This window comes from Tenrec ecaudatus, chromosome 2 (genome assembly GCF_050624435.1).
Source record: "Tenrec ecaudatus isolate mTenEca1 chromosome 2, mTenEca1.hap1, whole genome shotgun sequence".
Lineage (NCBI taxonomy): Eukaryota > Metazoa > Chordata > Mammalia > Afrosoricida > Tenrecidae > Tenrec > Tenrec ecaudatus.
The window spans coordinates 146,437,456-146,465,359 of NC_134531.1; the positions used below are offsets into that span (position 1 = coordinate 146,437,456).

The following is a 27,904-nucleotide window of genomic DNA, read 5'->3' on the forward strand; positions in this document are numbered from 1 at the left end:
TACAAATTGGCATCCTATTGAACTTGGTAAATGTAAGAAAGTAGTATCATTTCAACACATTGTTTTACTTTTACATTTTTGTCTTTCAAGTCCTCTTAAAACAGGAATAAAAAAAAGGAATCAGCATTTAGATGACTTTGTGTTTGTGTCCACAGGAGGGGTTCTCAAACTTTTTAAACAGGGGGCCAGTTCACTGTTCCTCTGACCCATTGGAGGGCCGGCCTATAGTTTAAAAAAAAGAACACGAGGAACAAATTCCTATGCACACTGCACATATCTTACTTTGAAGTTAAAAAAAAATAAATGGGCAAAAACACCCGGTGGGCCAGATAAATGTCCTCGGCAGGCCACCTGTGGCCCTTGGGCCATAGTTTGAGGACGCCTGGTCCACGGGTTCTGCAAAGATTGGCTATTAGAATTACTTGAAAAAATAATGAAAATTAAGACTGTGTTTCTATTTCCCACAAGAAGAGTATCCCCTGGGACAAAACAAATAATCACACATGCCTGGGCCTGGTGCTCCCCTGGGACGGGGCTCCAAAACCTGTGGCCATCAGTGGATTCTGATTCAGTCGCTCTATTGGGTAGAGAACTACTTCTGAAGTTTCTGAGACGGAATCTTTCTCTTTTTTTGAGACTGAATCTTTAAGGGAACAGACAGCCTAATGTTTTTTTCTCCACAGAGCGGCTGGCGGATTTGAGCTGCCAACTTAGTAGTTAGTTAGCAACCCAACATGTAACCCACTGCACCCCCAGGGCTCCTGGAAGATGAAGCTGGACAACTGATACCCAAAAAAGCTTGGAGGCGCAGAGTGACAGACAATCTAATAAATAAAGTAAAGTTGGTGCAGCACAGCACCGATGAAACATAAAACTTTCCTCTAGTTCTTTATTGTTACCTCCTCCACCCCACCCCAACTATCATGACCCCAATTCTACCTTACAAATCAGACTAGAATAGAGCATGTACATGGGTACAGAAAAGTGCTAGAAACACAGGGAATCCAGGACAGATAAACCCCTCAGGACCAATATTGAGAGTACCCATACCAGGAGGGGAAGAGGAAGGTGGGGGGAGAAAAGGGGAACCGATCACAATGATCTACCTATAACCCGCTCCCAGGAGGATGGACAGAAAAGTGGGTGAAGGGAGACATCGGTCAGTATAAGACATGAAAAAATAATAATTTATAAATTACCAAGGGCTCATGAGGTAGGGAGGGTGGGGGAGAGAGGACGAAAATAAGAAGCTGATATCAAGGGCTCAAGTAGAAAGAAAATGTTTTGAAAATGATGATGGCAACAAATGTATAAATGTGCTTGACACAATGGATGGATGTATAGATTGTGATAAGAGTTGTATTAGCCCCCAATAAAATGATTTTTTTAAGATATAGTTTAAATAATTACAGGTCAATTTTTTACAATTTACTTATTATTACATAATGATTTTCACCTGGATGAACACTTTATGGTGGTGCTAAGAGTCAGATGAGAAATTATTTTCCCTAGCTCAGCACCCTCAACAGAGGGGGTCTTGCTTATTATGTACTTGTGAGAATTGGTTCAATATCAGGTTAGTATTTAAGGTGTCACAGAGTAAACAAATCACCAAAGGGTCCACTTCAACAATTCCTACACCAGTTGAAAAAAAAAGCGCTGTCTTTTTAAAGTTCAGGATCTTTTTCACAATCTTGTCTCACACTTCTGACCCTTGCCTTCAAGTCCCTAAACTGGAAGAAAACCAGATAAATGCCTGAAGAACCATTCACATTCTAAACACGTGCAAACTTTGTTCCACAGAACACTTCACTGCCAAAAGGAGTTAGCAGTTTAGAGTAAAAGCCCCCAGACTGCATGATTTGTTGGCACCAGGGAGCTTGGAAATCTTAACATAATGTTGTTGAGTTTGAGAACTACAAGTGTGAGACTCCTCCCCCAACCAGGGAGGATTACCCAATAGCAAGGTAAGCACAGAGTTTGTGCTCATTTACTAATCTGTTGTGAACAATTGCACTTTTTTTTATACATTAAAAGTTCTGTTTTTAGGTATGACTGGTCTCTGACTCTCTGCCAACCTCCTAGCACCTTCCTACAGAATCAAAGCCTCTTTTCAAATTTAGAGTCCCAGACAGGGGCAAAGTACCCTGTAAGAAAGGAGGGGGGGAGTACCCACATGTTTACTAGTGCTTATTTACCAACCTGTAGTGAAAAGTTACCCATGTCTTTACCCCAAGATGTGAAAATAAGCATTATGGGTACTCTGCCCATCCCCCAAGCTTGACTTGGATGAAAGAAGTCATCAAAAAACATTTTAGTGTGCTTCATACAATTGATATATAGATTGATATAAGAACTGTAAGAGCCCCCAATAAAATGATTAAAATTTTTAAAAATTGGTAATACTTCATCCTCTATCCAGAGATAATTTGATGTCCTACTCCTAAATGTATATTCCCTGGTGATGTCTTTATGCTCCTTGGTGGTTATGCTTACTTTGTAAATCTTAGGTAGTTTCTATTTTGAAATGCATGTAAATTTAATTTGGGGGGAGTTGTTTGGAGAAGTGGCAAATGAGGACCTTTTATAAATAAAGTTAAGACAAAATTATATTTGGAAAACACTTGATCCAAACAACCCCAATATCAATTTTTCACCTTAAAAAAAGTGGGAGGAATTAAGATGCAAAATTATCTTGAAGATGCTACCATTTTACATGTGGTTCAGCTGTCTTCTCACTCCTTTGAGTTTGAGGGATGGTGATTGACTTTGTATATGAACAAATAGGGAAGCCAGGAGAGAAGTCAAGAAACCTCTCTTATACAAGGGTCAACAATAACATTCTATTTAAGATCTGATACTGATAAATCTGATACTGTTTAATAAGGAAAAACTGTCCCTGGATTTTAAATTTTCAGTTAGAATAATGGCAACTACATTAACTTGCTGCTTTAAACTTGTAAATGCTAGTAATATGCATTATTGAGAAACCATGATTTGCTTTGGAAGGTTCTCTTGTACTATATTGACATAAGAACTCAAGAGTAAAAATGCTACTTGTACTACATCTCAAAAATCTTTTTCTGAAAGGTTCCAATATTCCAGTTGTTCAATGAATTTTATTAATTTCTCTGAAAACTTTTGTTTTTACTCATCTTGAATCTTCAAATTATTTTCTCAGTTATTTCATATTTCCACCAGTTTCTAATCCCCAAAATAGTTGGAAGCATATAGGACAATCTTTAGAATATATTGCAGAAAACTGTCGTTTCAAAGGTACTTATATAGTAGTGCTGCCACCTAAAGATGAGAGTAAATAAGCAATTCAAGGGAAATGACCTATCACTCTTAAGTCTGTCTCAAATTTTTTTCTCTAATTAGGGATCAATAAATATTTTGCTGCTGTTAGTATAGAAGCTGAATTGTTTCATATAATTTCTTTCTAAGCTAAATTTTTTGGCTGCAGAAAATTTCAAACCCAGGCCTTTTAGGATGGGTGGGGTGGGGCGTGTCCTCTGGAAATATCCCTTACATCTGTTTATTTACAGCTAGTAAGCTTTGTTATATATTCATGTCTGCAAGATGACCCCTCAAGATAAATGGAGGAAACCAATGGAAGGGCATCTGCTTTAGTGGATAAAGGAGGTGAAAGAGACTCTTCCCTTTTGCTGTGGCAGACTGCTGCTTCCAATCTGAACCACTTACATTTTTGTAGCATGATTTCCTCAGCTAATCTATAAAATACGGTTAATTACACTTGCTTCTTGTTGCCTCCAACGCTTAGACAAGCTCCTGGTGGAAAAAGAATTCCTATACCAAGTGTTTAAAATTCTGCCACTGCCTAATAAAACGTTATCTAAGTGGACTGCAAAATAGCTTGAGACTATACTTGTTGAAATAAATTAGGACAGTGACTTAAGTTTCCTTCAATCACAGGTTGCCTTCTCAGATCTATTATAAAAATTGTAAGATGAAGGCAGTTTCTAATTAGCAAGTAGTTTTTAACTAATACCCGGAGATGACAGAATACAATCACTGCCATTCAGTCAACGCGAACAGAATACAAGGCGAGGCAAAAAAGTCACTGTGCACCAAAAAAGCTTGTCACTCTTAAAGTTGGGTTTTGTTTGGTTTAAGTTTTAAAGGACGTCCATTTCACATTTCGCCCTTGAAGGCCCATTTATAAAACCAACTTGTGCCTTTTACTCTCCCTCCTGACCAAAGGACACATAAATAATGTCAGGGTTTGGCCTTAGTCACAGCCCTCAAAGGGGCCCGGTTCACCTACGCAGCGTGGGAGGCTGGGCCGCCCCACGCTTCCTGTCAAGAACCCCTGGGGCTACAGCCCAACGCAGTCCAGCCTCCTTTTTGATGCTAATTTTGCCCTTCTGGCCCCTACCGGCCGGTGTCTGAAGGCCAAGGTGAGACCCTCCAGAGAGATCAAAGGCCTGTGGCCAGGAGGAGAGCGGTGGGGGGGTGGGGGGGGGAGCGGCGACAGGGCCGCCGCAGCTCAGCGAAGGCCCGTAAATTGGAGCTGGCGCGGGCCCAACCGGGCTCCATTGGGCCGGGCTTCTGTCAGTAGAAGCCCAGGGCGGGCTGAGTCTTCCAGGGAGCATTCGGCCGGCCGGGCCGCGGGGAAACTGCGGCGCCAAGACCCAGAAAGCCGCCTTTCCAGGCGCCTCCCGAGGTCTGGGCCTCAGGCTGCTGAGGCGCCAACGGCAGCAGGGAGGACGCGCGCACGCGCGGCGCGTGAAGGAGGCTGAGGGCGCGCGCTGTGGCCGCTGCCGCCGCAACTGAAACGAAGGGCGCAAGCCACGGAGTGGGGAGAAAAAGGGGGGACTGGAGGAGAGAGCGGAGCGCGCGCTGACGTCGCCCGGAGTCACGCACGGAGCGCCGGGTTACGCGCCGACGTCTGGCTGCCACGACTTGCCGTCTGCGGCGGCGGCGGCGGCGGCAGCGGCGATCTGATCCCGCAGGGGAAGAGGGGGAGGAGGGAGAACCCAGAGGGCTGGGAGCGCGCCGGACAGCGGGCTGGGAGCGGGACTTACCCCACGCCCCCGGAAGGTGAACGAGTGAGAGCCCCGCGCCCGGCCGAGCGGCTGCCGCCGCCTCCTCCCCTCGGCGTCCCGCCCCCGCCTGCCAGGCCGCTCGCCCTCCTCCCTCTGCAACCCGCGGACCCGAGCGAGGCTGAGGCGCAGCTCGGCTCGCCCCGCCGTCCAGCACAGGTGTGCGCGCGCGCGCGCCCTCCTCCTCTCCCCCGTCCTCGCGCCAGTCTCGCGTGCGCGCCTTTCCTCACCTGCGGCCGGACAGCTCCCGCCCGCCTGGGTAAGCCCCTTGCGACCTTCCTTGCTGCCACCGCCACAGCTCGAGGTGCCGCCCACCCCATCCTCCGTAATTGCCCTCCCTTCCCGCGGGAATAATTGTGGTACCAGTGCAGACATTCCCACACCCTCCCTCCCAGGGGCCCAGGCAGTGCAGCAAGCCTCACCCCCCCCTCCCGCCGCTTCTTCCCGCAGTGCACGCTCAAGTAAACCCCTTCCACCCCCCAAAAAAAGAACAGAATAAGACACACACCCTAAAATTTTAAAATAAAAGAATTCTATCTTCCCTGGCACTAGAGACCACCAGCGGTGCTGTTTGCTTAGCAATCAGTGAGCCCCATTTCCCCAGGCACCTTCGCCTCGGGGCCTGGGACTTTGCGCCGGACGTGGCCTACACTCCCTACACAGTATTCCTGGTGGGAGGGGGGAGGACGGAGGCTTCTGTAGTCGAGGCTCCACTAACAACCCCTCTTCTCTACGATCCAAACCCCCCCCCCCAAAAAAAGAAAGGCACACACCCGACCCGGATGCGTTGTAAAAATAATGCAACGGTGCGGACATCGCAGATGATGCCGGGCCCAAGGATGGGTGAACCGAAAATGCCATTTTTGGGTGCCCCATGGCCCTAGGTCAGCTCAACAGTTTCCTCTGCCGTTGGGGACAAAAGGAACGCGTGTGAAGCTAGAGAATCTGCCCTTTGAGCGACAGTGGGACCCCAGAGGTGCACTTAGGTGTCTGTAAGGTAAGGAAGCCCCACAAATGGGTCTTCCATGAGCCTGGAACTTGGGTCAAGAGACCCAAAGGGTTGAGACAACTTCCCTTGGCTCAGAACTGACTACTCCTGAATAAATGTCACCCCATTTACGACATCCCTGCAGGACCCTCCTGTGGGTTCTGATTCGTTCTCCTCGGGGGGCCTTTGCATTTATGTGGGGCCCAGCGCTTTGGGACAGCTTTTTTGCAGTGGTCGCTGCTTACGCCCTGCGTCGTCGGAAAGGTGGACCTGGTGCTTTACAATAGGTTGGATTCGGTTTGCCGTTTTGGGGGTAAAGAGGGGAAAAGGGTTACTTCAGGACCTTTACTGCTCTCCGCCCAAACTGCCGTTTGTGGACCGCGGCTTTGGAAATTGGAGTGTTGCTTCCAGTGTAGAGTTGCTGATTGTATTCCTTTTAGTACTAATAAAACAATGTAAACCTCTGTGTAGGGAGAACTATTAGCATTCTAATTGGTTCTCTTCGGACCTTTCTGCTTGCGAAATGTCAGGTTCTTTGCATTGGTTATTGAATTTTTGATACATGTATTTAACTTCAGATGTTTTAAAGAAAAATAGTTTGTGAAATGTGAGGTTTTGTCACGGGTTAGTCTCTTCTAATTTCAAATAAATAATTTGTATCTTTAGTCTAGAACATTAAAAGAGCAGCAAAAGGCATAACTTCAATGAATGGGGAGCTCTAGAAATGTGATTTTTTAAATGATTGATGAAATTCTGTCGCTGTTAGTCTTTATTGTTATTAAATATTAAGGTTTATTTGGAACTTTCCTTTTATTTTCTGGTAGATAACTTTGAGAAGAAATAGATAATCTCTCTAGCTTGAACATTTTCAGTATAACATTTCTGCTAGTTTTAATGATTTGGGCAGTGAAGATAATTGCCTGGTTTAAGACAGGCATTTAACCTAAGTAGCATTTGAAAATACAAGGTCCAATGTTCTTGCTTCTCTCCTATTTGGGAAATTTGTGATTTTCTTCAAATTAATTGATCACATTTTTGGGGGGTCGGCAATCAAAAGGGTTTAATACCCAAAGGTAGGTACACATTCTCAACAGGTTTATTATACAAATATGTGTTAATTTTCACTTCCAAAAGCAAACATTGTTAGGTTGGTTTTTTAATCAACCTATAGATCAGGCTGAGGAAAACTGAACTTTTTTCCCCTGCTTGTTTGGTCTAATGTTTGTTTCTTTGTGCACGTTTTTTGTTGGTAAGAGTTTGTTGAAGGCATGAAGACCATAGAATTAAAAATTAGTCTTTATTCTCTTCAAAATGTGTGTGCAGTGTTAATAAAGGAACTCAAGAAATCTAGAGACCAGTTTTTGTTTTGGGAGGTTATACGCAAATTTTAAGGAGAAAGGGAGTGTTGCTTTTCTAAAATGTTTTCATTAACACAGGTATCTTGCTGTCTATTAATATATCTCGCTCCCCTTTCATATGTTACAATGAAATAAGCTTAACTTAACAAGCACTTGTTTTAAAATAAATTCAAATAGCTGAGTACTAGACTAGGGTTTTTATTGACCAAGTTTAGGTAATTAATTTAAGGATAAAAGTCTTTTTAAGTACACAGATTTTCTCATGGATTTTCAAAGTTGAGATTCAAGTCTAACTTTGAAATTCTATTTACTACTATAAACTTTTTTTAAAGAGTTTTTGTGTTTAGAGGCATTTCTTTGAGCAAGTATTCATGCTAACCAGGTTGCTTTTAAGACTATTCTGTACTACAACTAAGGAAAGATACCTTTCACCCCTTGTAGTCTGAGAAAAGTCTCATACTTAAGGGTTATCCTGAAGTTAACTTGTTTCAGTAGTGAAATTTCACTAAATAGATGACTTATTGCGTTCTTTTAGAAAAAGCATTAGTCTCCTCTGCCTTTTAGATTAGCTATGCTTATAAAGTAGGGAAGAAGCTGGTATTTGATGGCAGAATTTTTATATGTAGCAATCCTGATCTGAGCTTGAAATTCACAATTTATGGGTACAAATGATATTGAAATTGTATTCTGCCTAGAACTCTCATTGGTTGCGTCTGTACTGAGGAGCTAAGAACTCAGTCCCAGGTGACAGTCACTTTCCAGAAAAGCAGGGCACTATCCAACTCAATTCTCTTTAGAGACCCTCAACATAAATGTTTGAGACTGAGAATAAGAAATGTAGACTTCAAAGTTGGGCCAGGAAGGCAGATATTTTCAAGCCCTGAAGGGAATTGTAGGGACTGTGGGACTGGCCTTTTCATTGAAATCTTATTGGCCTTATTGCTGCCTTGAGGTCTCTCCTGAGGGACAAAGGCTTAGTTTCTAGATAGGTAAAATCCTTAAGCAAGAGCTGCAGCCCTTTGCTTCAACTTCACCAGCTCTCTAAACTCTGAGCACCAGTGGAGTGTCACTGCCGCCCTGCCCCGCCCAACTCTATGCAGACAGTGTTCTACCTTCCCTCTTGGAGCTGAGTCTATACTGTTCAGACGGGGAGGAGTTGCCCGCTTCTTCACCTAAAATTTTTTGTGTAGTGAGGATGTACCAACGGGTCCTAAATCCCCTTCCTGACAATTTAGGTGTGGGATAGGGGGGTGAGGACAGGCAGAAGAGGCGTCACTACAAGGATCGGACCTGCTCAGTACTGGCAATTACTCCCTAACTAAGGTAAAGTTCTGTACTGGGCAGAAAACCTGGGTTTCTACCTCACAGCAGCGGGGCGGCCTGCCTGTTTAGAGAGCCACTCCAGGGACCAGTGGACATGGGTGGTCCCATTCACTGGATAACTGGTTCACTCTTGGTGGCAAGATACTTTGCCTTTCCCGTTTCTTCCTCTTTATTGGGAAGTCACTATGGTTGGTTCAAGTAGCTAAATAGAATGAGGCCCTTTATTAAAGAAAAGGAAGCCATGAATACTTAGCAAGCAGATTTGCCTAGGAGGTACAGGCTTACTACTAGGGTTCTTTGAGGGCCCCAACATTGACGAGGCTTATGCACTGGATTGCCCATTTTCCTGATCTTTATTCCTCCCTTTGCTCCTCTTTTCCAAGAAGCAGGATAACCAGGTGCTCAGCTTTCTCTGAACCTATAAAGGCAGGTCTTCCTTTGTAGGGAGGGGATGTTATGGAAATGGCAGCTACATATGGGATAAGCACATCCTTCGCAGGATGGAGACAACAATCTGCACTTGAGAAAGCCAAAGGAAGGTATCCTCCCAGTCCTGCAGAAGGTGATAGGGAGAGGGTAGTAGCATTGGCAAGGTGGTCCCCCAGAAGCAAGCTGACTTTTCCACAGCTGCCAGGGCTGCAGATTGCTGCAAGGGTGTGTGAGCATTTGCTGTCTAATTTTGAAGAAAGAAAATAAGCCCTGCATTATACATCAAATTTAGGAATAGAGAAATCCATTCTTTCTGAGCCCCTCTTTACTCCTGAGCCTCCTGTGCCCAGGAGTTCCCTTTCACTGTGCCTGTCACGGTCCTAAGACGCATTCGTTAATTAATAGTTAGTAATCTATCTGCCTAAAAACCGGCAATCTCTTAACGTTTTACTGTGGGCTTGGGGGCTCTTCATTGACACATTAGAATTCTGGGGGGAAGGGCCAAAGGGGTGAACAAACCTGCTCTAATGAATCCCGTAAGGATTTGCGTTTCCCAGGAAATTCCTGACATTTTTAGCTCATGATTTTCCTAAAGCCCGCTTGATTTTCGCCCGTCTGGGTCCTTCCAGAGATGAAGAAGAATGGGCTAGGGGCTGAATGCTCGGCAAGGCCTTGGTTCTTCCGCAGAGCTGGCCGGCAACCCAGGCTGGGCTCAGTGCTGAGCAGGGTGCCCCCCTTACCCAAATCTCGGGAGGAGGAGGGGAGGCAGGCGGGCAGTCGTGGTCCCAAGGGGACTGGTTGCAGGTTTTTGGACGAGTGTAGAGATTCTTTTTGATCGTTGTTTGGGGGAAGGGCAGAGCCCCTGGGAAGAGGCACTGCGGGCACCCCGGCCCTGGTGCGTCTGCCATCCTCTCCTCGGCTCCCCCCGCCAGTGAGTGCGCCTGCCCGCCCGCTCCGCTGTGCGGGGCTGCGGTTGGGGGGAGGGGGGAGCGGGATCATCTGAGGCCAGAGCTGCTCTGCCGTGAGCGGGGAGAGGGAGCGGCGGGAGCGAGGGGAGGGCTAGGGGGAGGGAAGGGCTAGGTGTCTGCTACTCTGCGCCGCTGCTGGCGCCCGGTCCTCATCCCAGGGAGCCCCCTCTGCAGCTGAGGGTTGCCGCCTCACCACCTCTCCTCTTCCTCTCCAGCCTCCCTCTGCGGCCAGGCCTCTGCGGTAGGAGACAGCCCAGCCAGGCAGCGGGCGGGCTTGTCTGGGTTTGGGTCTGGGTTTGGCTGGAGCCGCAGGGGAGGGGTGGCCATGACTCGGTGTCCCCTCTGCATCGGACTTGACTGCGCTGCGCAGGCCCTTCCCCCCCAGTCTCTCTTTGGGTCACCGGAAAGCAGAGTCCAGGCTTGTTCTCTGTCAGCTTAGTATGGCCGTCCTCCCTTCATCCCCATGCCCCCAGTTCTCCGGCCCAAAGCCAAAGCCACTCAGGGTCTGACCTACAGGGACTGCCACAGTCACAGTGATGGTGGTGGTAGTGGCGGCGGCTGCGACGCGGCACGGCGCCCCACTCCTCCCCCTCCCCAGCCAGGGGGGTCGGTGAGGGCCAGTGGGTGGGCGCCGCCTGGTGGGCGGGCGGGAAGGCTGGCTGCCTGGGGGGTTGGCTGCCGGGGAAGGGGCGTGGGTCACGTGCCGGTGGGCGGGTGGGCGCGTACAGTAGGGTGCCTTGCTACTGTACTGGGGAGTCAGTGCCCTGTTACCGGGTCTCGTCTGTCTCGTCTCTCCCGCAGATCTCGCGAGAGTGGCTGACTGGCTGTGGGGGTTGCGGCGGCAGCAGGCGGAGCCGGGGAGGGAAAGCGGCGGCGGCTGAGGCGACTGAGGCGGCGGCGGGCGGAGCGGCAGGCGGCGGCGCGGCGGCGGAGCGCAGCATCATGGCGGACCGAGACAGCGGCAGCGAGCAGGGTGGTGCGGCGCTGGGCTCGGGCGGCTCCCTGGGGCACCCCGGCTCGGGCTCCGGCGGGGGCGGTGGCGGCGGCGGCGGTGGCGGCGGCAGCGGCGGCGGCGGTGGCGGGGCCCCTGGGGGGCTGCAGCACGAGACGCAGGAGCTGGCCTCCAAGCGGGTGGACATCCAGAACAAGCGCTTCTACCTGGACGTGAAGCAGAACGCCAAGGGCCGCTTCCTGAAGATCGCCGAGGTGGGCGCGGGCGGCAACAAGAGCCGCCTCACCCTCTCCATGTCAGTGGCCGTGGAGTTCCGCGACTACCTGGGCGACTTCATCGAGCACTACGCGCAGCTGGGCCCCAGCCAGCCGCCCGACCTGGCCCAGGCTCAGGACGAGCCGCGCCGGGCGCTGAAGAGCGAGTTCCTGGTGCGCGAGAACCGCAAGTACTACATGGATCTCAAGGAGAACCAGCGCGGCCGCTTCCTGCGCATCCGCCAGACGGTCAACCGGGGGCCCGGCCTCGGCTCCACGCAGGGCCAGACCATTGCGCTGCCCGCGCAGGGGCTCATCGAGTTCCGCGACGCGCTGGCCAAGCTCATCGACGACTACGGCGTGGAGGAGGAGCCGGCCGAGCTGCCCGAGGGCACCTCCTTGACTGTGGACAACAAGCGCTTCTTCTTCGATGTGGGCTCCAACAAGTACGGCGTGTTTATGCGCGTGAGCGAGGTGAAGCCCACCTACCGCAACTCCATCACCGTGCCCTACAAGGTGTGGGCCAAGTTCGGGCACACCTTCTGCAAGTACTCGGAGGAGATGAAGAAGATTCAAGAAAAACAGCGGGAGAAACGGGCTGCCTGTGAGCAGCTCCACCAGCAGCAGCAGCAGCAACAGGAGGAGACCGCCGCTGCCACCCTGCTGCTGCAGGGCGAGGAAGAAGGGGAAGAAGATTGATCAAACTGAATGAAAAAATCCCCCCCCACATGCATCCACACGCGCACACACACACACACACGTATCTACACACGGAAAATATACTGTAAAGAAAGAAAAGAAAATGTAAAAAAAAGAAATAAATAACTGTTAACTCCCTGGGAGCACCACCCACAGAACCTCCACCAACTGACAGTTTCTCTTCTTGACTTGCCACCCATCGCTGGATGTTGTCCACTTTATCCACCATATAAAACAGTAAGCAGCTGCTAAAAAAAACAAAAACAAAAAAAAATGCAAAAAGTAATAACATTATATGAACTGTGTTTCCTACTTGATTAAAAATATAAAGAACTGAGTGTTTATTTCCCTAATTAACCAAGAACTTTTGTACACGTTTAAGCTATTATTATTAAAAGTGTTTGCAAAATGGTCAAGATTATAATATTGCTGAATTATATAAAAGTCCTTTTCATGTTGAGCTAACATTTGACTTTAGCACAAAAAAGAGATATTTTAGAACACGTAAAATAATATTTTTAGTTTTTCTCATTTTGTTACCAAATTTCAGACCTTACCTGGAGGTTATTATAGTATATTTGACACCCTATATACCTGTGATTAGAGATGTGTATATATATGAGGGCTAGGCATGCTGTGTGTCTGAGCTTTGTCTAAATGTTATGCAGAAGTTTGTAGAGTTAAAGGTACGTAGGTTTAATTCATGCAAGGTAATAAGTGCTCTCTTTTATACAATATGCATTGCATCTGGACCTTAAACATATAAAAATGGTCAGTGAAACTTCTGTGAACATGAAGAAATTATTAAAAAAAGGCATTTAAATGAAATTTGCTAAGTTGTGATTTTTACGGTTTGAACCAAAGTTATTCAAATAGTAAAAGGAAAAAGAGAAAGAAAGAGGAAATCTCCCATAATATTTTTCTGTATCTGTTTGCTTTGAGTAGGCATTTTGTCATTCTTGTGTATATGAGATGTACTTGTATTTGTTCATAATATATTTTTTTTATTATGTGTGGAAAGATTTTAAAACTTAACTAACGTGCAGCAATTTCCAGTGAACCTGTATTTGGACATCAGGTAGTAAGTCTATCTGTGGTCACTAGCACTGTCTCCTAAACTTGTAAGAAGTCTGAAGCTATCCTTTGGTTTTTGCCAGTGCTATTAACTTATGTAGACCTGTTAAAAAAGCAGAGCAGCGCAATTGTAAAGTTATCCTACTGAGCCATGGATTCTGAATTTCATTGAAAAGTGAAAGCCAAGTTGGTGTATGTAAAAGATTTCCATGTAGCTGTGGTGCTAGTTTTTACTGGCTACATTATATGCTAAGTGTATTTGTGTTCCCCAAGTGTATAAGCCTTTTATCAAAAGTATATTCTATAACTCCTATATTCAAGGTGTAGGGTATGAAAATGCAAGCTTAGGAGAGCACTTTACCAAGCTGGTGTCCTCCAGTCTGAAATTGTTTGTAACGCTAGTCTTTTACAAATTTTCATTTAAAGATGTTCGTGTGCTTTTAATTGACAACTAACTTCTTGCTGCTGTATAGTAAAATATTAATATATTTTTATCATTAAACTGCTGCATGACTATCATCTTTGAGTGAAGAGAAAACGTTATAAAAAAAGATGCCTTAAACAGTACATTTTGGTTTGGAATTCTGTAGAAAGTATTTTGGTAAAAAAAAAAAAAAAAAGGAAGAAAGACTGTCTGACAGAGTTTGGGAAATGGAATTGTTTCTGGGCAAATCCAGCCTTGTAGATTTAACTGCTGTATGTAGAAGACACCACTTGGAGCTGGAAGGTATCATTCTCATTTTGTAAAGCATTGGCCTAGGAAGGTGTAACAGTTGTCTTTCTGAAGGATTTTTTCTTTTCTTCTGCTGGTTCTTTGGGTTTTGATTTGATATTTTTAAGCTCCCTGGTTGAGTGTGTTGTCTTTGTTTTTGAGATCTACTGTATGTGTTGAAAAACAAGCTATTTCCATTGTACTGTGCATTTTCCCATTAAATTGTTTGCTTTTAATACTCATACAATGTTAATACGAGGTGACCGTACAATAGTTAGGAATTTCTTTACTTACAAAATCACTGGAAATGATTAAATTGCTTTTTCCCTTTCCCCAAGGTGCATTTTTCTTATTTTCATATAGTAAAGTTGAGCTTTTACAGTGCATAATGTGACATTTGGAATGCTTATCAATTGCATGTAAACATTAATAACCTGCACTTTTTTGTCTTAAGGTTTGTTGAGCTGTTTTGTTCACTGTACTTTAACTGTGATAATGGAAAAAAGACTGCATTCTCTGTGCTGTTAACTAGTTAGGAAAGAGAATTGCTTTGATTTGTCTCTTGTTTACTATAGCTTCTTAAAGTTAAGCCTTGTACTACAGGTTGTTGGAGTACTTCTAGATAGTGTTTCATAGTAGCCACCAATAAGTAGTGCAAGTCAACAGAAACACAGCAAACTTAGGCAAAGTGTCCTTTCCTTTGAGATGCGAGTTCTTTCGTGAGGTTTTCTCTAGGGTCAGAGTCACCTAAGTGAAGCCTCTTTTACCTATAGACTTCAGATTCTGCTTGGAATCCTACCGGATCAAGAAGCACATGTACTGTGCACTTGTATTTACACTATAACAGTTGAACACAATCTTAAACAAAGATTTTGAAACCAGTGTCTGATTTGTGGTCAGTGGGTTTGAAAAAATCCACGTGCAGATCTTTTAAGACTTAGAGGTTATCATAGAAAAGACTAAGTGACTGTAAAGATGCTCTTTTTTTGCATCTCTACCTCCCCAAGCACTCTCTCATCCTTCCCTTCACTCTCCAATTGCATCCTTTCCCCTGCCCTTCCCCCCAGGTGCTCAGTACTTTACCACGGTTCTATATTGCAGTGTTTTATGTTGGAGTTTTTCCTTGTTTTTATTTTGCTAGTTGGTAAACTCTATTTGTGTTTTTTTTTAAAGGAAGTGGTATATTTGACCATATGTGTTATTCTTAGAAGACAGTATGATCAAATGTGCCAAAAACATAAATGAAACTGAATTCCCAACAAGTATGCCTTATTTTTGTTGATCTGCTTTGTCTTACAACTAAGGTCCAAGAGCTTGGTTCAACTATATTATTTGCCTAAGTATAAAACAAAACTTGAACTGCATTGCAATATTTGACATTCTTTTAAATGAGAGACACTGTCAAGTAATTTAATCCAGAGATCAGCCACCAGATTTGAAATGTCCTTGTGTGTTTGTGTGTGTGTTGTTTCTTTCTTTTAAATCACCAAGTCTTTTTTTAAGCTTTTTATTTGTGCCTCCTATTTATCATGCTGATGTTAGATGCAGCAGTCATCCAGCCACAGAGGGAGCTAAAGTTAACTAGCCAGACTGTAGAAATCATTATACATGCCTTTGACAACAAAGGAAATTAATAAGAAAAGCCATGTCGGTGCTTCCTCCACTAGATACAGATTGGAGGTAGATGAAGATTTGCCAGATGGGGAAAAAAGACAATGCTGGTTAGGAAAGAAAACTTTTCCAGCTTCTCAAAAGCCATGGAGAGAAACCAAAACTAACAGGGAAACAAAAAAACCTTGAAAGTGTCACTTTTTAGTTGTCCCATACCTGGGTTAAAATTTTACTCAAAGTATAAAGTGTGTTTTTTATGGTCTTCACATCTGGAGACGGATAACTTCCAATTTGATCTTTCAAGTACTGGGAAGCTGCTAGTCAATTTAATCCCTACCTAAAGAACACATAATTTCATTTGGGAGCAAATACTTTATTGCCTTGAAAAATAGCACTGTAATAGCCTATGGTAATTAGTTATAGAATAACCTTTATCCTTGAAAACTATGCAAATTATTAAGTAAATGTAAATTAGGATTCAATTAAAGATAGGTAATTATATTGCAATCAGATGGCACTAACTTAACTGGAGCATATACAAATAAAAATCTATTAGTCTAAGAGTTTTGTATGTTAACAGAAAAGATATAATTTAGTTACCTATTCTAAAAATGGTGAATATTATTAATATTGTATAATAGGACTGGGAAGACTGCCTCCTTTTTGAAGAGAGAGATTAAGGATTTTTATAATTGTTTTTCATCAAATTTTAATATTTTTGTCAAATTTTTAGGTATTTAATTTGTAAAACAGTTTGCTTTGTACTGGCATACACAAAATAGGGTATTGATTTTAAACTTTTTGAAGCCAAGTGATCAAGAACATTTGTAATAAAAGTCAATGGATATATATCAGTTGTACTCACTGTTTTCATTTCTTATTCTTCATGTAGTGATGGTATAGTTTTTGTCTGCAAGAAAATTGAATATGGGTTGAAGGGGAGGGATAAAGATAAGCCTCAGTGTTTAGAACTTGAGTGATATCATGGCCAACCACTTTATATCATCTTTAAGTCAATTAAGATTTGGTATATTAAAAAATGCACATGTCCATCTTTCTTTCTGTGATGGAATTTGATGCCTGTGGGGGTTCTCTCATTCATTTTTGTTTCCATACTTTCACATTTTATGTTTTGGCACTGTTGAAAATTTCTAACCTAACACATATTTCTTCTATGACATTGTGGGTGTTCTGCCAGCCATGGTGACCCTACCATAGGCATGATTATTTGTATCTTCCTTGCATGGCTCACCCTCTCTCCTACAACATTCCCACTCATTTTCACACATGTGCATGCACACACCCAGACAGTTTTAAAATGAGGATTGTTGGTCTTGTAGTTTTCATGTCTCTTTGGTTCATTTTATCTTACATGTGAACATTCTTTCAAGATTTTTATTCCCATAAGAAAGAGATACCAAATCTAATGACGTTTTTCTTTTTTAAAAGTCCTTTGAAGAATTAGAATGAAATCCTTTCTATGTAAAGGAACCTAAAAGAAAGGAATCTTTAGCATGTTAGGTTGGGACAGTTGGTGATAACTCTGAGTATAACATGACAATGGAATAAGTAGGGAAATATTTTTAAATTTCTTAAGCTGTTTGCATTCAACAGTTATTTCTGCAAAGTTGATTTTTAAATCACATTAAAATGTCATACTTCCAAGGTTTTCATTGTATGTTAACTGGATTTCGGCCTTTCATAATGAAGTATTTTATAAAACAAATGATCACTACCATTTAAATTGCTGTTTTCACCTAGCAGCGTTAAGGACTATTAAGTTGTCACTGCAGAATTTGCAATATATCTTTAAGAAAATCTGAATCTAATATTTGAGGAGTTACTTGATCCTAAACAAAACCTAAATTGTAGGCCCTTTTTGAACAGAAATGGCGTTATGCTTAAGTGAAGATCATCTAAACTGGCGTTTAGTAAGGGAGCATTTCATGATGCAAGGTCAACCAAGTGAAAAGGGAAAAGTGCTGGGACCCAAGCCAACAGTTGTCATCTTTGATCTGCTAAACTCTCACTATCACGTTTTGATGGTGAGTAGACTAGATGATCTATGCCTTTAGGAAATTTGCATAATGGCAGAAGTCAATTGTTACATTTTTCTTAACTACATTTCATAGCTTCTCATTTACTGTTTTTATTTTGCCCCCATATTTTCTGTTTAGTATTTTTCATTTACTTTTTTCCTACTGTGCTTTTGTGGAAAATCATTTTGTTGATAGGTAGAAACATGGTGGTGATCTTCTATGGAAAATAAATTTGCTGCTTACAGACCAGTAATATTTTGCTCCTTTTGGAAACATAAGATGTTTGTAACAGTTTTCAGAAAACATGCCTTGTTTTGATGATTGTTAATAATTGCTTATTAAATCTGTATAGCATTCCAAGGGGGAAATTTTTAAGTTAAAGGAGTTTAATTTTCTTGATTAAGGATGTACTTTGGTAATTCAAGAAGTCCCCCAGTTCAAGTACCAAGCCCTTATGTCTAGAATTTCGAGATACATGGAAATGGGCCTGTTAGCATGTGTCTGAATTAGATTACTGCAGAAGAATCCTAGAAAGATTTAAGAAAAGTTATTGTGAATTAACAGCTGAATTTATGAGACTTACTTATTCACTAACTTACTCACCTTGACTAGCACAATGGTGATGGCCATCAGCTAATAAATTAGTGGACACATGTTGGGATTGAATCAAACTCCCATTTAGTTGAGATAAATTGATAATCTCCAAGGAAAGTAATTGTTACTAGCACTTGCCTACCATATACATCTGACATTTTCTCCCCATTGTCTTCCTGTTTCCTTGTTTCTCTTTCATTTTTATCTTTATTCTTCTTACCATAGGCCTTGCCAGTGGCACTCAAGCTAACCCCCTTCAGAGGGAAGTAAAGAAATTGCTGACTCCTGCCTTAGAACATAGCTAACTGATGATCCAGAAAGATTTCTGTATTATGAGGTAATGGGGCAGTTTTTTTTTCCTGACTGCTGTTTCCCCCATAGTCTTAAGTTGAAAGTGTTAACAACATTGAAATGAATGTTTATTTAGAACTTTCTGAATTGAGGAGAGTAAGAGGTATGTGTAGGTAAGTTACTGGGGGCTGAGACTTAGGATTTGGGAATTTAAGAGCAGACATGGCAAAAGCTGTTAATGTGTTTGTGAAATGGCACTTGAGAGGTACATAAGGGAAAGGAATGGAGTTAAAGTAGAAGGAATTTTTATTGGTGGCAGGAAAAGCTACTAAGGTAACATTTGAATGAGAGTTGTTTGCTAAGGACAATAAAGTTGATAGAAGTTTCAATAAAGCCAGAGAAAATGGATCCCTCCTTGATTATGAGAAAGCTGTTGGTCTTTAGCTGCTGTTATGTTGATGATACATTATAAAATCTGTTTTCATGTGTACAACGTTTGCTTTTTGAGACAAATTAAGTGGTACAGTGGTTGGAATGGCAACTTTTCCTGGCAAGTTGGCAATGGGAACTTAACATTTTGGAGAAAAGAAAATTTCAAACTTTTTCACAGTTGTTTTCATACTATCAAAAATAACCTACCAAATATCTATTTTCTTGGGGTAATGTATAATGTATTTTTTTTAACTTTTCAAAATAGCCTTTAAATTATTTTATTTTGGGGTTCCAAACCTTTTTACATTTCTAATCCTAGCAACCATTTAACATTGTATACTTATTTTATAAGACCCTTAATACTATATTTCTGAAATGATACAATATACCTCCAAACTTGTTTCTTTGATGTTTCCATTCTCTCTATTACTTTAAAAGTACAGAATTTCCAAGAGTTCAGTGGTGGTAGATATTAATAGTGTTCACAAGTACATCTTGTAGGTTCTTATCCCTTTTGTAGGGTGAGCTGATAGTGTTTAGCTCTCCACTCCCATTATCCATGTTGCATTTAAAACACTTTAAAGTAACAAATTATTGTGTTTTTAAGTCATATAATCAAAACATACTTGGATTAACCTTTTGTTTTCTAATGTAGTATGGATTTATTCCCAGTTATTTTGGCAGATCACTTTCAAGTTTTCTTTACCCATAACTACACATTAGTGATAAAATCTCGTTAAAAATAGTCCCCAAGCGGGTGGAGGTGGGGAGGGAAGAAAAAAAAAAATAGTCCCCAAAAGCTTCTGGTTTTGAACTTGGAAGGTTAATCTCCACCCCACCCCCATACTAAATTTATTAATAATAGTAGGATTGTTCTGTGGAACAAAATTATTCAGCTTATTTTGTAGTTAGCACTTAGTATAATTTTCAAATTACATCATAGTCAGGTTTTGAATTATAAGATAGTTCTATACATACTACAACATGTTTAAGTCAATGTAGGCCTTCTGAAATAGCTCCTCCCGTAGGAATCATTTAAAAAGAAGAGAATTCCCAAACCAGTGTCAAAACCAGTGATTTAAATAACTGTGAGATAAGTCTTTGAAAGGTTTTCTTGAGTCTAGTCAGTGGAGATAAACGATAGCCCATTTCCATGCTGCATACAGTTGTTAGGGTTTATAACTATTTTCAATATGTAGAAGTGCAAATGCAAGAAAGATTATGTAAAGTTGCCTATAAAATTTGTAGTTTTCATTATTTGCACTATTTATCTTTGCACTTGATTTTTTGAAAGTTAAGACTAGTCACTTTCACTTTTGTTTCTAGTCTTTAATAATTTCTTGCAGAATTATGTTTTCAATATCCCACCCAAAGTAAAACTTATATGCAATTAAATATGCTTTATAAGACCAAGAAAATATTTCTTAATGTTAGATATGTAAAACAAAATTTGTTTTGATAAAAATGTTACCTATTTTATTTGCCAACAAAACCCTTTGTAAATGTGAGCTTTATTAAACTGCTTGAATAGACAAAGTGAAAGCTTAGGATAGAGGGGGGAAAATGCATGAATGATGATATCTTTGAGATCCAAATTCCAGCCCATGTGGCCTGGTTTTGGAGTGTTCATTTTTTTTTCCCCACTAAACTCAATGGGATCTGAGTCTAGCTGGGTACTAGCTTAAAACGCTGAAAGTAAAGTGGGTGACAAGTGGTAGCTCCCTCTTTCATGTAGTTTTCCATAATGTCATTAGGGTTTCTTCCTAGTTTGTGATATAACTGATATTAAAATGATTATATTAAATATTCCATTTTGGAATTCAGGGTTGACTCACTTTTGGATGGAGGGAGGGTGGCAAGGGATAAGAGATTTTATTTTAACCAGAAGCATTCTTATAACCTGAAAGATATGCTATGGAAAGAAAGGGGGGGGGGAAGGTACACTTGTAAACATTTTTTGTCTTGAGTGAGATTGTGTAACACCGTGTTCAGAATTAGGGGGGGGGGAGCTTTGACAGTGTTGTGAATAAGACAGATGTGTTTTGGACGAATTATTTTTTGTAAGCTGTCACTTCATTTAATATTCCCTTTCCCGTAGTTTTTCAGACAGCTCTCTCGAAACCAACAAATGAGAGGCTTCTCTGCAGATCTGGCTTATTTTTTGGAATGCTTGAGTGTGGTTCTGGATTTTGAGGGGTGGGACACTAATTCCTAACTTGCTCTTCTCAGCATGTTTTGCTAGTTCTAGAGCTCATGTTTGCAAATTCTGTTGAATTATCAGTGATGTATTTGGAAAAGGGCTTCAAATCCGTTTGTTCCCTTTAGAACCTGTGTTGGGTATCTGCATTCCCCCACCCCACCCTAATATCCTTTTATCTGCGGGTGGAAATGCAAATTCTTAGCAGAGGGTCAAACCAGTATGAACTGGTTCAAATACCTGCTTTGAAATGAGAAAATCTCTAGATTAATAGTTGTGTATATTTGTGGCTGGACTCTATGGCAGAACGTAGTGACTGTGTTCCTAGTTTGGGTAGAAAAGTTAAATTTCCTTTGTTCAGATTCTGGGTTTATTTAGTGGAATTGTTCCAGGTAGATTTCTAAACATGGACCAATTTAGGGAAATGAAGGTTAACAATATATATTTAATCCTTTACCAAAATTGTAAATTAAAGGCTTGTGTTATTAGAGTTGTTGACGTCTTATACTGTCAAATCTTTAAATGTGGACTGTGTTCAGCAATGTTTCTCTGAATTTCCTATGGGAAGAGAAAACTTCCTTCTCTAGGTCTTATTTGGAGGCTAATTTAACCACCTGTGGAAATAAAGCGGGGTGGAGTGGGGGTTGAAAATAATTTTAACTATATTTTAATGGAGTTTAACCATTTTAATTCTTTTTCCTAATTTGAAGCACTTATTTCCCAGATGTGAATGAAAGGGAAAGAGTAGCATTTTGGCCCCTTTTTGGAGGCCATTTTTAGGGGTTTTGTCCCTATTTCCCAGTCTCATTATAAGATGAATTACGGGTATCCCTTTAAGTCCCTGTAGCCCTTCCTTTTGTGGGAAGGGTTACAGAATCTTTTAGTAATCTAATGAGAGTGATGGACCCTCTCCCCAGAAAAAAATGCATATGCACAGATAATTTTGCTTACAACTTCAGGGGTATCACCCATCTTTTGAAACCCAAGTTAAGGATCTTGCTCTAAATAAACTCTGTAGAGGAAAGTTTACTGCAACTAGTTGAGACAATTCAAAACTAACTATTGGCTAAAAACATGGCAGATTGGAATAATTATTAGATGGTGGCCCCTACTAGCAAAATGTGACATTGCAACCAGCTTGATTAGACTTGATAACAACCAGACAGAAGAAAAAAGAAGCAAAGTTCTGAGAGCTATTTATAAGGAGTAAAGGCATCTCTAAACGTGGGAGCCATTCATATGGTTCAAGGCAGGGGTCAGGGTGCCTGACAGCTTCTAGCAGGGTAGAGTTTGATAAACCACAATGCTCAGGATGCCAAGGGGTTAGCCATTATCTTAACCCCTTCCTCACCAAAATATTTTAGTTTTGCTATTGGAAAATAAGATGTCACTAGGAAAATAGATTTGCCTTACAATTTTGCTGGAACACATCAGTTTGGTGACATGTGGGACACCAGTATTATTTTTGAGAAGGTACATAAAACCAAAGTAAATTATTCTCTATGTAGAATATTATTTACTAGTAATATTTGTTTTGAGTGTGTTATCTTTGAAAACATTTTTCCAGTAGTTATTGGTTTTATTTAAAACGCGGAACCCAGTTTATAAATAGGATAGTTTATCTGTTCATTCCCCCATGTAAAGAATAGTTTAAAGATTTATGCATACATTTTTACTTTTATTTCTTAATGTCATGGGTGGGGTGGGGAATCTTTGAATCAGTAAATCACAAAATGTCTTTTCCAAATTTAAAAATTGAGAAGCAGCACTTTAAGTCTAACTCTACACCATTTTAGTGCATGTATTAGTTTTGATGATTTTGGGGTGCATGTCTTTGGGCTTATTCAAAAGTGTACAATAGGAAAGTATATTTCCTTTTTTAGAAAGGAGATGTTTTTCTACTTTACAACATGTGATTACAAAGATCTTCCTCTGTAGGAAGATTAACCATGTATTGAACTACTGAAAAGTATATATTTTTAGATATACAGAAGGAATCTACATGGAGCAGCATTCAGACCTATATAGAAGTCATAGCATTCTGTATAGGGCCAAAAAGGAAATAACCTTAAACACTTAAACAGACTTGTTGGGTAGAAATACCTTTAGATCTTGCATTGACTTCCAAAAAGAAAATGCCACAGAAGTTTACTAAAACTTTTGTTGTTTGAATATTCTCTGTCAGCGTATTTAGCCCAAACACAACTGCTTTGGGTTTGCACATACGTAAGAATCAAAAAGAAAAAAAGCTAACTAAATAGATCAGTCTGGTATGCCAATCCAGTTTGACTGAAACAAGTAAACTAATCACTCACTTGCAACATGAAAAACTGTCTTACTCCTCTAAGGTTTAATAAGAGAACCTTGGCTGATGTGGGAAGACTCCCACTTCAATTTCTGACCTGACAGTGAAGATTCATGCTTGACATGATTTCAAACCTGACAGTGTCTGTTTAAGGAGCAATGGTACAGTTTGCTAATTCAATCCCAGATACCTGTTGATTACCTGTGAGATCTAGAGTCCAAAGTAGCCAGCAGCCGTATCCCTGAGTACTCTGTGCCCATCAGTTCTCTTGAAGTAAGCAGTGTTGGGTCAGGTCACACAGCTTGAATGAAGTGACCTCGTGCTGTAGACAGCCCTAGATTCAAGAATTGTATCTGCTTGCTTGGGAGTCATCATTAAACTAATGTCCCATATGGTGTTACTCTCTTGGAGGAAGCCCCATAGTGTACATCCCAACTGCTGTGGTACTCAGAGAGGGGGTGCTAACTCTGATGCCCTGGCCAAATTCCAGTTTAGGGATGTGGGTCTTATTGCCATTCTAATTGGAAATGTGCATCACTTCCCATTTTTCCTGTTGCTCTCAGTGCAAACTGCATTAGTTTGTCTCTTTGCCCAGTCCCAAGTCTTTGAGATGCTGGTGTGTGTTATACAGGCCAACTTCATACCTGACCCGAACGCACAAGAGTTGAACAGGGAGTGAGCTCTGTGTCAAAGCACACTACCTGGAAGGTGAACTCTTGTGACTGTTTGATGGGTGAAATTGGTCCTCTTTTAGCATAAGTTGGGGAATGTGTGCTATATTGGTTGGAGGCTTCCAGCCATGAGGTGTGAGCTGAAACCTATTTTCCCTCTTTTCTTCTGAGACTTTGAGAAAATCTGTTGGGATTTCAGCAGTCAGGGAAGGCCGGAGTTCTGCAGCTTTACTCTGGGTAACTGAGGCTGGTTTGAGCAAGACTTTGGTTAATTAACTGGGTTCTCAGATGCCACAGACTCCGTGAGAAGTCACCATTATTTTCAATGGTTGTGATAGATTCTCCCTCTAGTAGCCATTATTTTAAGATTATATTACAGAGTTGCTTTATTTTGAGCTTTTCATGTATACACAATCCCAAACTGGAAGAAAAATAAATAAAATAAGGAATCCTGCTGTGAAAGGTATATATTACTCTAGATTTTTCTTACTGTAAATATTGTAAGATTGTAATACTGTCAATATTTTATTAACCAACAAATGTTAATCTATGTGAATTCAGACTTATTTTAAATGTGCTTCTTATTTACTGTGTGTGGTCCCTGTTGCTGACAGTATTAAGTTATATTCTGATGTAAGATTAACTTTATTAAAGAATGTAAACATTAATGTTTCCTTATGGGAAAACAAATAAAGTATAAAGAAGACAATTCTTTTCATTGAAATATACTGTGTATTTACACTTGCTAGACCCAGCACCACTTATAAATTTAGTACACTGTTCAGAAGTTTAGTTAACACAGCTGACATGGTTGTGCTCTATTTGAAAGTCTAAAAGTAGGTATTGTTGGAATATAAACAGTTTGTATTTGTCTGCTGTGAATCATAATCTTGAAATTTCTAATCAAATTTGTAAAATTTTTATAGCCAAACATTTTAATGACAATTTAAAAAGTTATCTTCTCTAAAGAATGGTCAAAAATATCCTTTCAGAAATTGAATTGTTCTTTAATATCTTTCCAAAATGACTTTGGTTAAATGGACCAGATGTACATTAGTTAAAATTTAGGACAAAATTGTTGATATTCTTTGAGTTTATAAGTTAATCCTTATTGGAGATGTGCCAATATACAGTAGAATATCATTAATTTGCACTGTTTGGGGACCCCATTGAGAATGCTGAATTTTGCCAACTAAGAAGTAAGCAAATGCAATTTAAGAAGTAAATTTGAGCATTCTGTATTAAATACGTGCAGTTGTTATCACATGAAGAAGCGCAGTGTGTCGGGCTGTAATATAACCATACTTGCTGTCATGTTCTCCCATCTCAGTGCTGGGAACTCACCATGTGGAAACCAAGCAAATGTGTTGTGCATCAGCCGGCTTGAGTTTGTTCAATATCAAAGCTGAAACTAGCGAGGTCTGCTGTACTGCTTATTGAAGTATTGTGATTCTTTTAGGCATTGATTCTTACAAAATATATACTGTAACAGTATACTTTGTACAGATTTAAATTTTATTTGAAAAAATGAAATAAAGTAGGCAAAAAATAAAGATGTTTATTTTTCATGTGACTATATATACAGATTAGTCTTTTGTTTCAGTGCCTTTGCGGGTCTGTTCTTGGATATATATTTTAATAGGTGGGAAAATCATTTTTAGGACTCAGCATCAGGTATACTTGCGTGTTTCCTATGATCAGAAATTGGCTGCAAGCATCAACTGTATGCTCTCACCTTGGAAAGCTCTAAATATTTTCCATTTTAAAACCGATTTCTTTATTCGTTAGGATTTTATATGATGACCTCCCCATCTGACTTCCTAGGTCAATTTAAAAAACAATTCTGGCTCTTTACCAATTAACATGTTTGTCATCATGTTAAAGGGTACCACCAACTCTCCCCTATACACCATAGTCCTTTCCCATGGAAGGAGTTCTTTTGCCCCACTTTGTTTTCTGTCGTTTTAAAATTTAAATTGGTTTGGGATAGTGGGAGGATTACTACCCCCAAAAGAGTCCATGACAAAAGATAAAGAGAATCATCTGCAGAAAATAAAGGTATTGCTTTCCATGAGTTCCTCTTCAAAAATGACTTTTTCTAGAGAGTGGGATGGCCGACAGGGAGTGAAGTTATCAATAAAAACAGGACACGAGAGTAAGCCTTCACAACTGCACATCCCCATACAGAAGGACCGCGGGAGGACACAGGGTAGCAATGATGAAACATACTACTTTCCTCTAATTCTTAAATGCTTCTTCCCCGCTCACCCCCCTCACTATCATGATCCCAATTCGACCTGTGGAGAGCAGGTATTTTGAGAATGATGAGGGTAATGATTGTCCAAATGTGCTTTATACAATTGATGTATGTATGGATTGTGATAAGCTTGTATGAGCCCCCAATAAAATGATTTAATAAATAAATAAAGGTGGGGAGATTGAACCTTCAGGAGTGTTTTTAAGATTATACTGTCTGGCCAGAGAGAATCATCCCAGTATAGCCCTCAAGCTCAAAAATCACTCTAGACCTCAGGTGTATGGGATTTCCCTCAACCTTTGGAAGTGGAATTTGAAGTTACATACAGGGAGGCTTCAAAAAGTTTTCGGGAGGGGGGCGGGAGGGTGTGGAGGGAATGGAATGAAAAAATAATGGAATTTTCTCATGTATTTTTTGCCACCCTATAGTTATGGCTTTCTCCTTTCATTTAACTTTTGTCTTTGTTTTTAACACTTTCATTTACCTTCAGGCTGAATCTTAGGAAATCTTAGAACTTTCTCTAAGGTTGCTGGCAAAAAAAATCATACTATAGGAAAAAAAAAACAACTACCCTTAATGTTTAAGACTGTGTACATCAACCAAACCCACTGTCAATGAGGAGATTTTGGATCTTAGCAAGTTTATAGGACAAAGTAGAATTACCCTAGTGGGTTATCAAGGTTGTAAATCATCGTATTCTGTGATGGCTTCTCAGTTAGCAGGTGAGCACTTTAAACGCATATCCCCAAGGGCCTTAAAAGCCTGTGACAAAGATTATATTCTAAATATTCATGCCCTGCCATATAAATATAAATTCATGCAATCACAGTTTCAGACCGTGGAAACTTTAAAAAAATTTTTCCCCTTGCTAAGATGGCCAGCCCCCATTAATAGAGAACAACAGCCTTGAATTGGAGTAGCTTCCATGTCTAAGAATCACCAATGCATAAAAATGTGCACTTTTCGTTATGAATCTTTAAGATGAGAGTTTGGGGAGAGGTTGGTGGGTGCCTACAGTACTCCAGTTTTTACCTAACTTTGCAATGCCTCTGATTTGGGTTGAGAAGGGTGGCACACAGGGCAGATGGGCACTTTCTGAAGAGATCAAATTCTTCTCTTCAAGTTGGAGTAATGTAACCCCCAGAGAACCTGTCCGAGAGGTGTAGAAAACTCTACCCATAGAAGTATAGAAAACTACTCATGATTCACTCCCAGACAAGTAGCACTGATGGATCAAAAAGCCAGGAGCCAGGCCTATTCTTAGCTGTCCTGTGGCCTTAGTACAGTGGTTCTCTACCTTCCTAATGCCCCGACCCTTTAATACAGTTCCTCATGTGGTGACCCCCCAACCATAAAATTATTTTTGTTGTGACTTCATAACTGTCATTTTGCTACTGTGATGAATCAGGTGATCCCTGTGAAAAGGTCGTTCAACCCCTAAAGGGGTTGCTACCCACAGATTGAGGACCGCTGCCTTAGTATTTTAAGCTTCACCATACTCAATGGGACCATGATTAATATGCCCATGCTACAGGGCTGTGAGAAGAACATCCCAGGCTTGGGCAATGTCTGAGCTCCAGGCCAAGGAAAAAGTCAAGAAAGGGTCCGACATACACAAACAAAATTGGTAAGTTTTACTTCTTTCCTTCTCAAAGCAATATAATTGGCGACCTCTTCCCATTCC

At 41.3% G+C, this 27,904-nt stretch overlaps 2 protein-coding genes across 5 annotated transcripts; both read left to right on the forward strand.

Annotated features, from left to right (window-relative positions):
* Positions 1-4,316: 4,316 nt before the first annotated feature.
* Positions 4,317-22,170, forward strand: PURA (purine rich element binding protein A). Of its 4 annotated transcripts, none has more exons than XM_075541649.1 (2): positions 4,317-4,421; positions 10,934-22,170. In XM_075541649.1, exon 2 carries the CDS (start codon positions 11,075-11,077, stop codon positions 12,035-12,037), a length of 963 nt encoding a protein of 320 aa, XP_075397764.1. In that variant the 5' UTR covers positions 4,317-4,421; positions 10,934-11,074; the 3' UTR covers positions 12,038-22,170. The 4 variants fall into 4 exon arrangements, with proteins under 4 accessions (XP_075397764.1, XP_075397762.1, XP_075397763.1 ...); XM_075541647.1 differs by lacking the exon at positions 4,317-4,421 and adding an exon at positions 4,917-5,325; XM_075541648.1 differs by lacking the exon at positions 4,317-4,421 and adding an exon at positions 9,756-10,095.
* Positions 22,171-25,161: 2,991 nt separating this feature from the next.
* IGIP (IgA inducing protein) lies at positions 25,162-26,332 on the forward strand. Its single transcript, XM_075541651.1, has one exon. It carries the CDS (start codon positions 25,229-25,231, stop codon positions 25,370-25,372), a length of 144 nt encoding a protein of 47 aa, XP_075397766.1. The 5' UTR covers positions 25,162-25,228; the 3' UTR covers positions 25,373-26,332.
* Positions 26,333-27,904: the final 1,572 nt, after the last annotated feature.

What these genes read in the sequence shown, in the direction of transcription:
- PURA (XM_075541649.1), top strand. Translation starts at nt 11,075, where the DNA reads ATGGCGGACCGAGACAGCGGCAGCGAGCAGGGTGGTGCGGCGCTGGGC.
- IGIP (XM_075541651.1), top strand. Translation starts at nt 25,229, where the DNA reads ATGAAGAAGCGCAGTGTGTCGGGCTGTAATATAACCATACTTGCTGTC.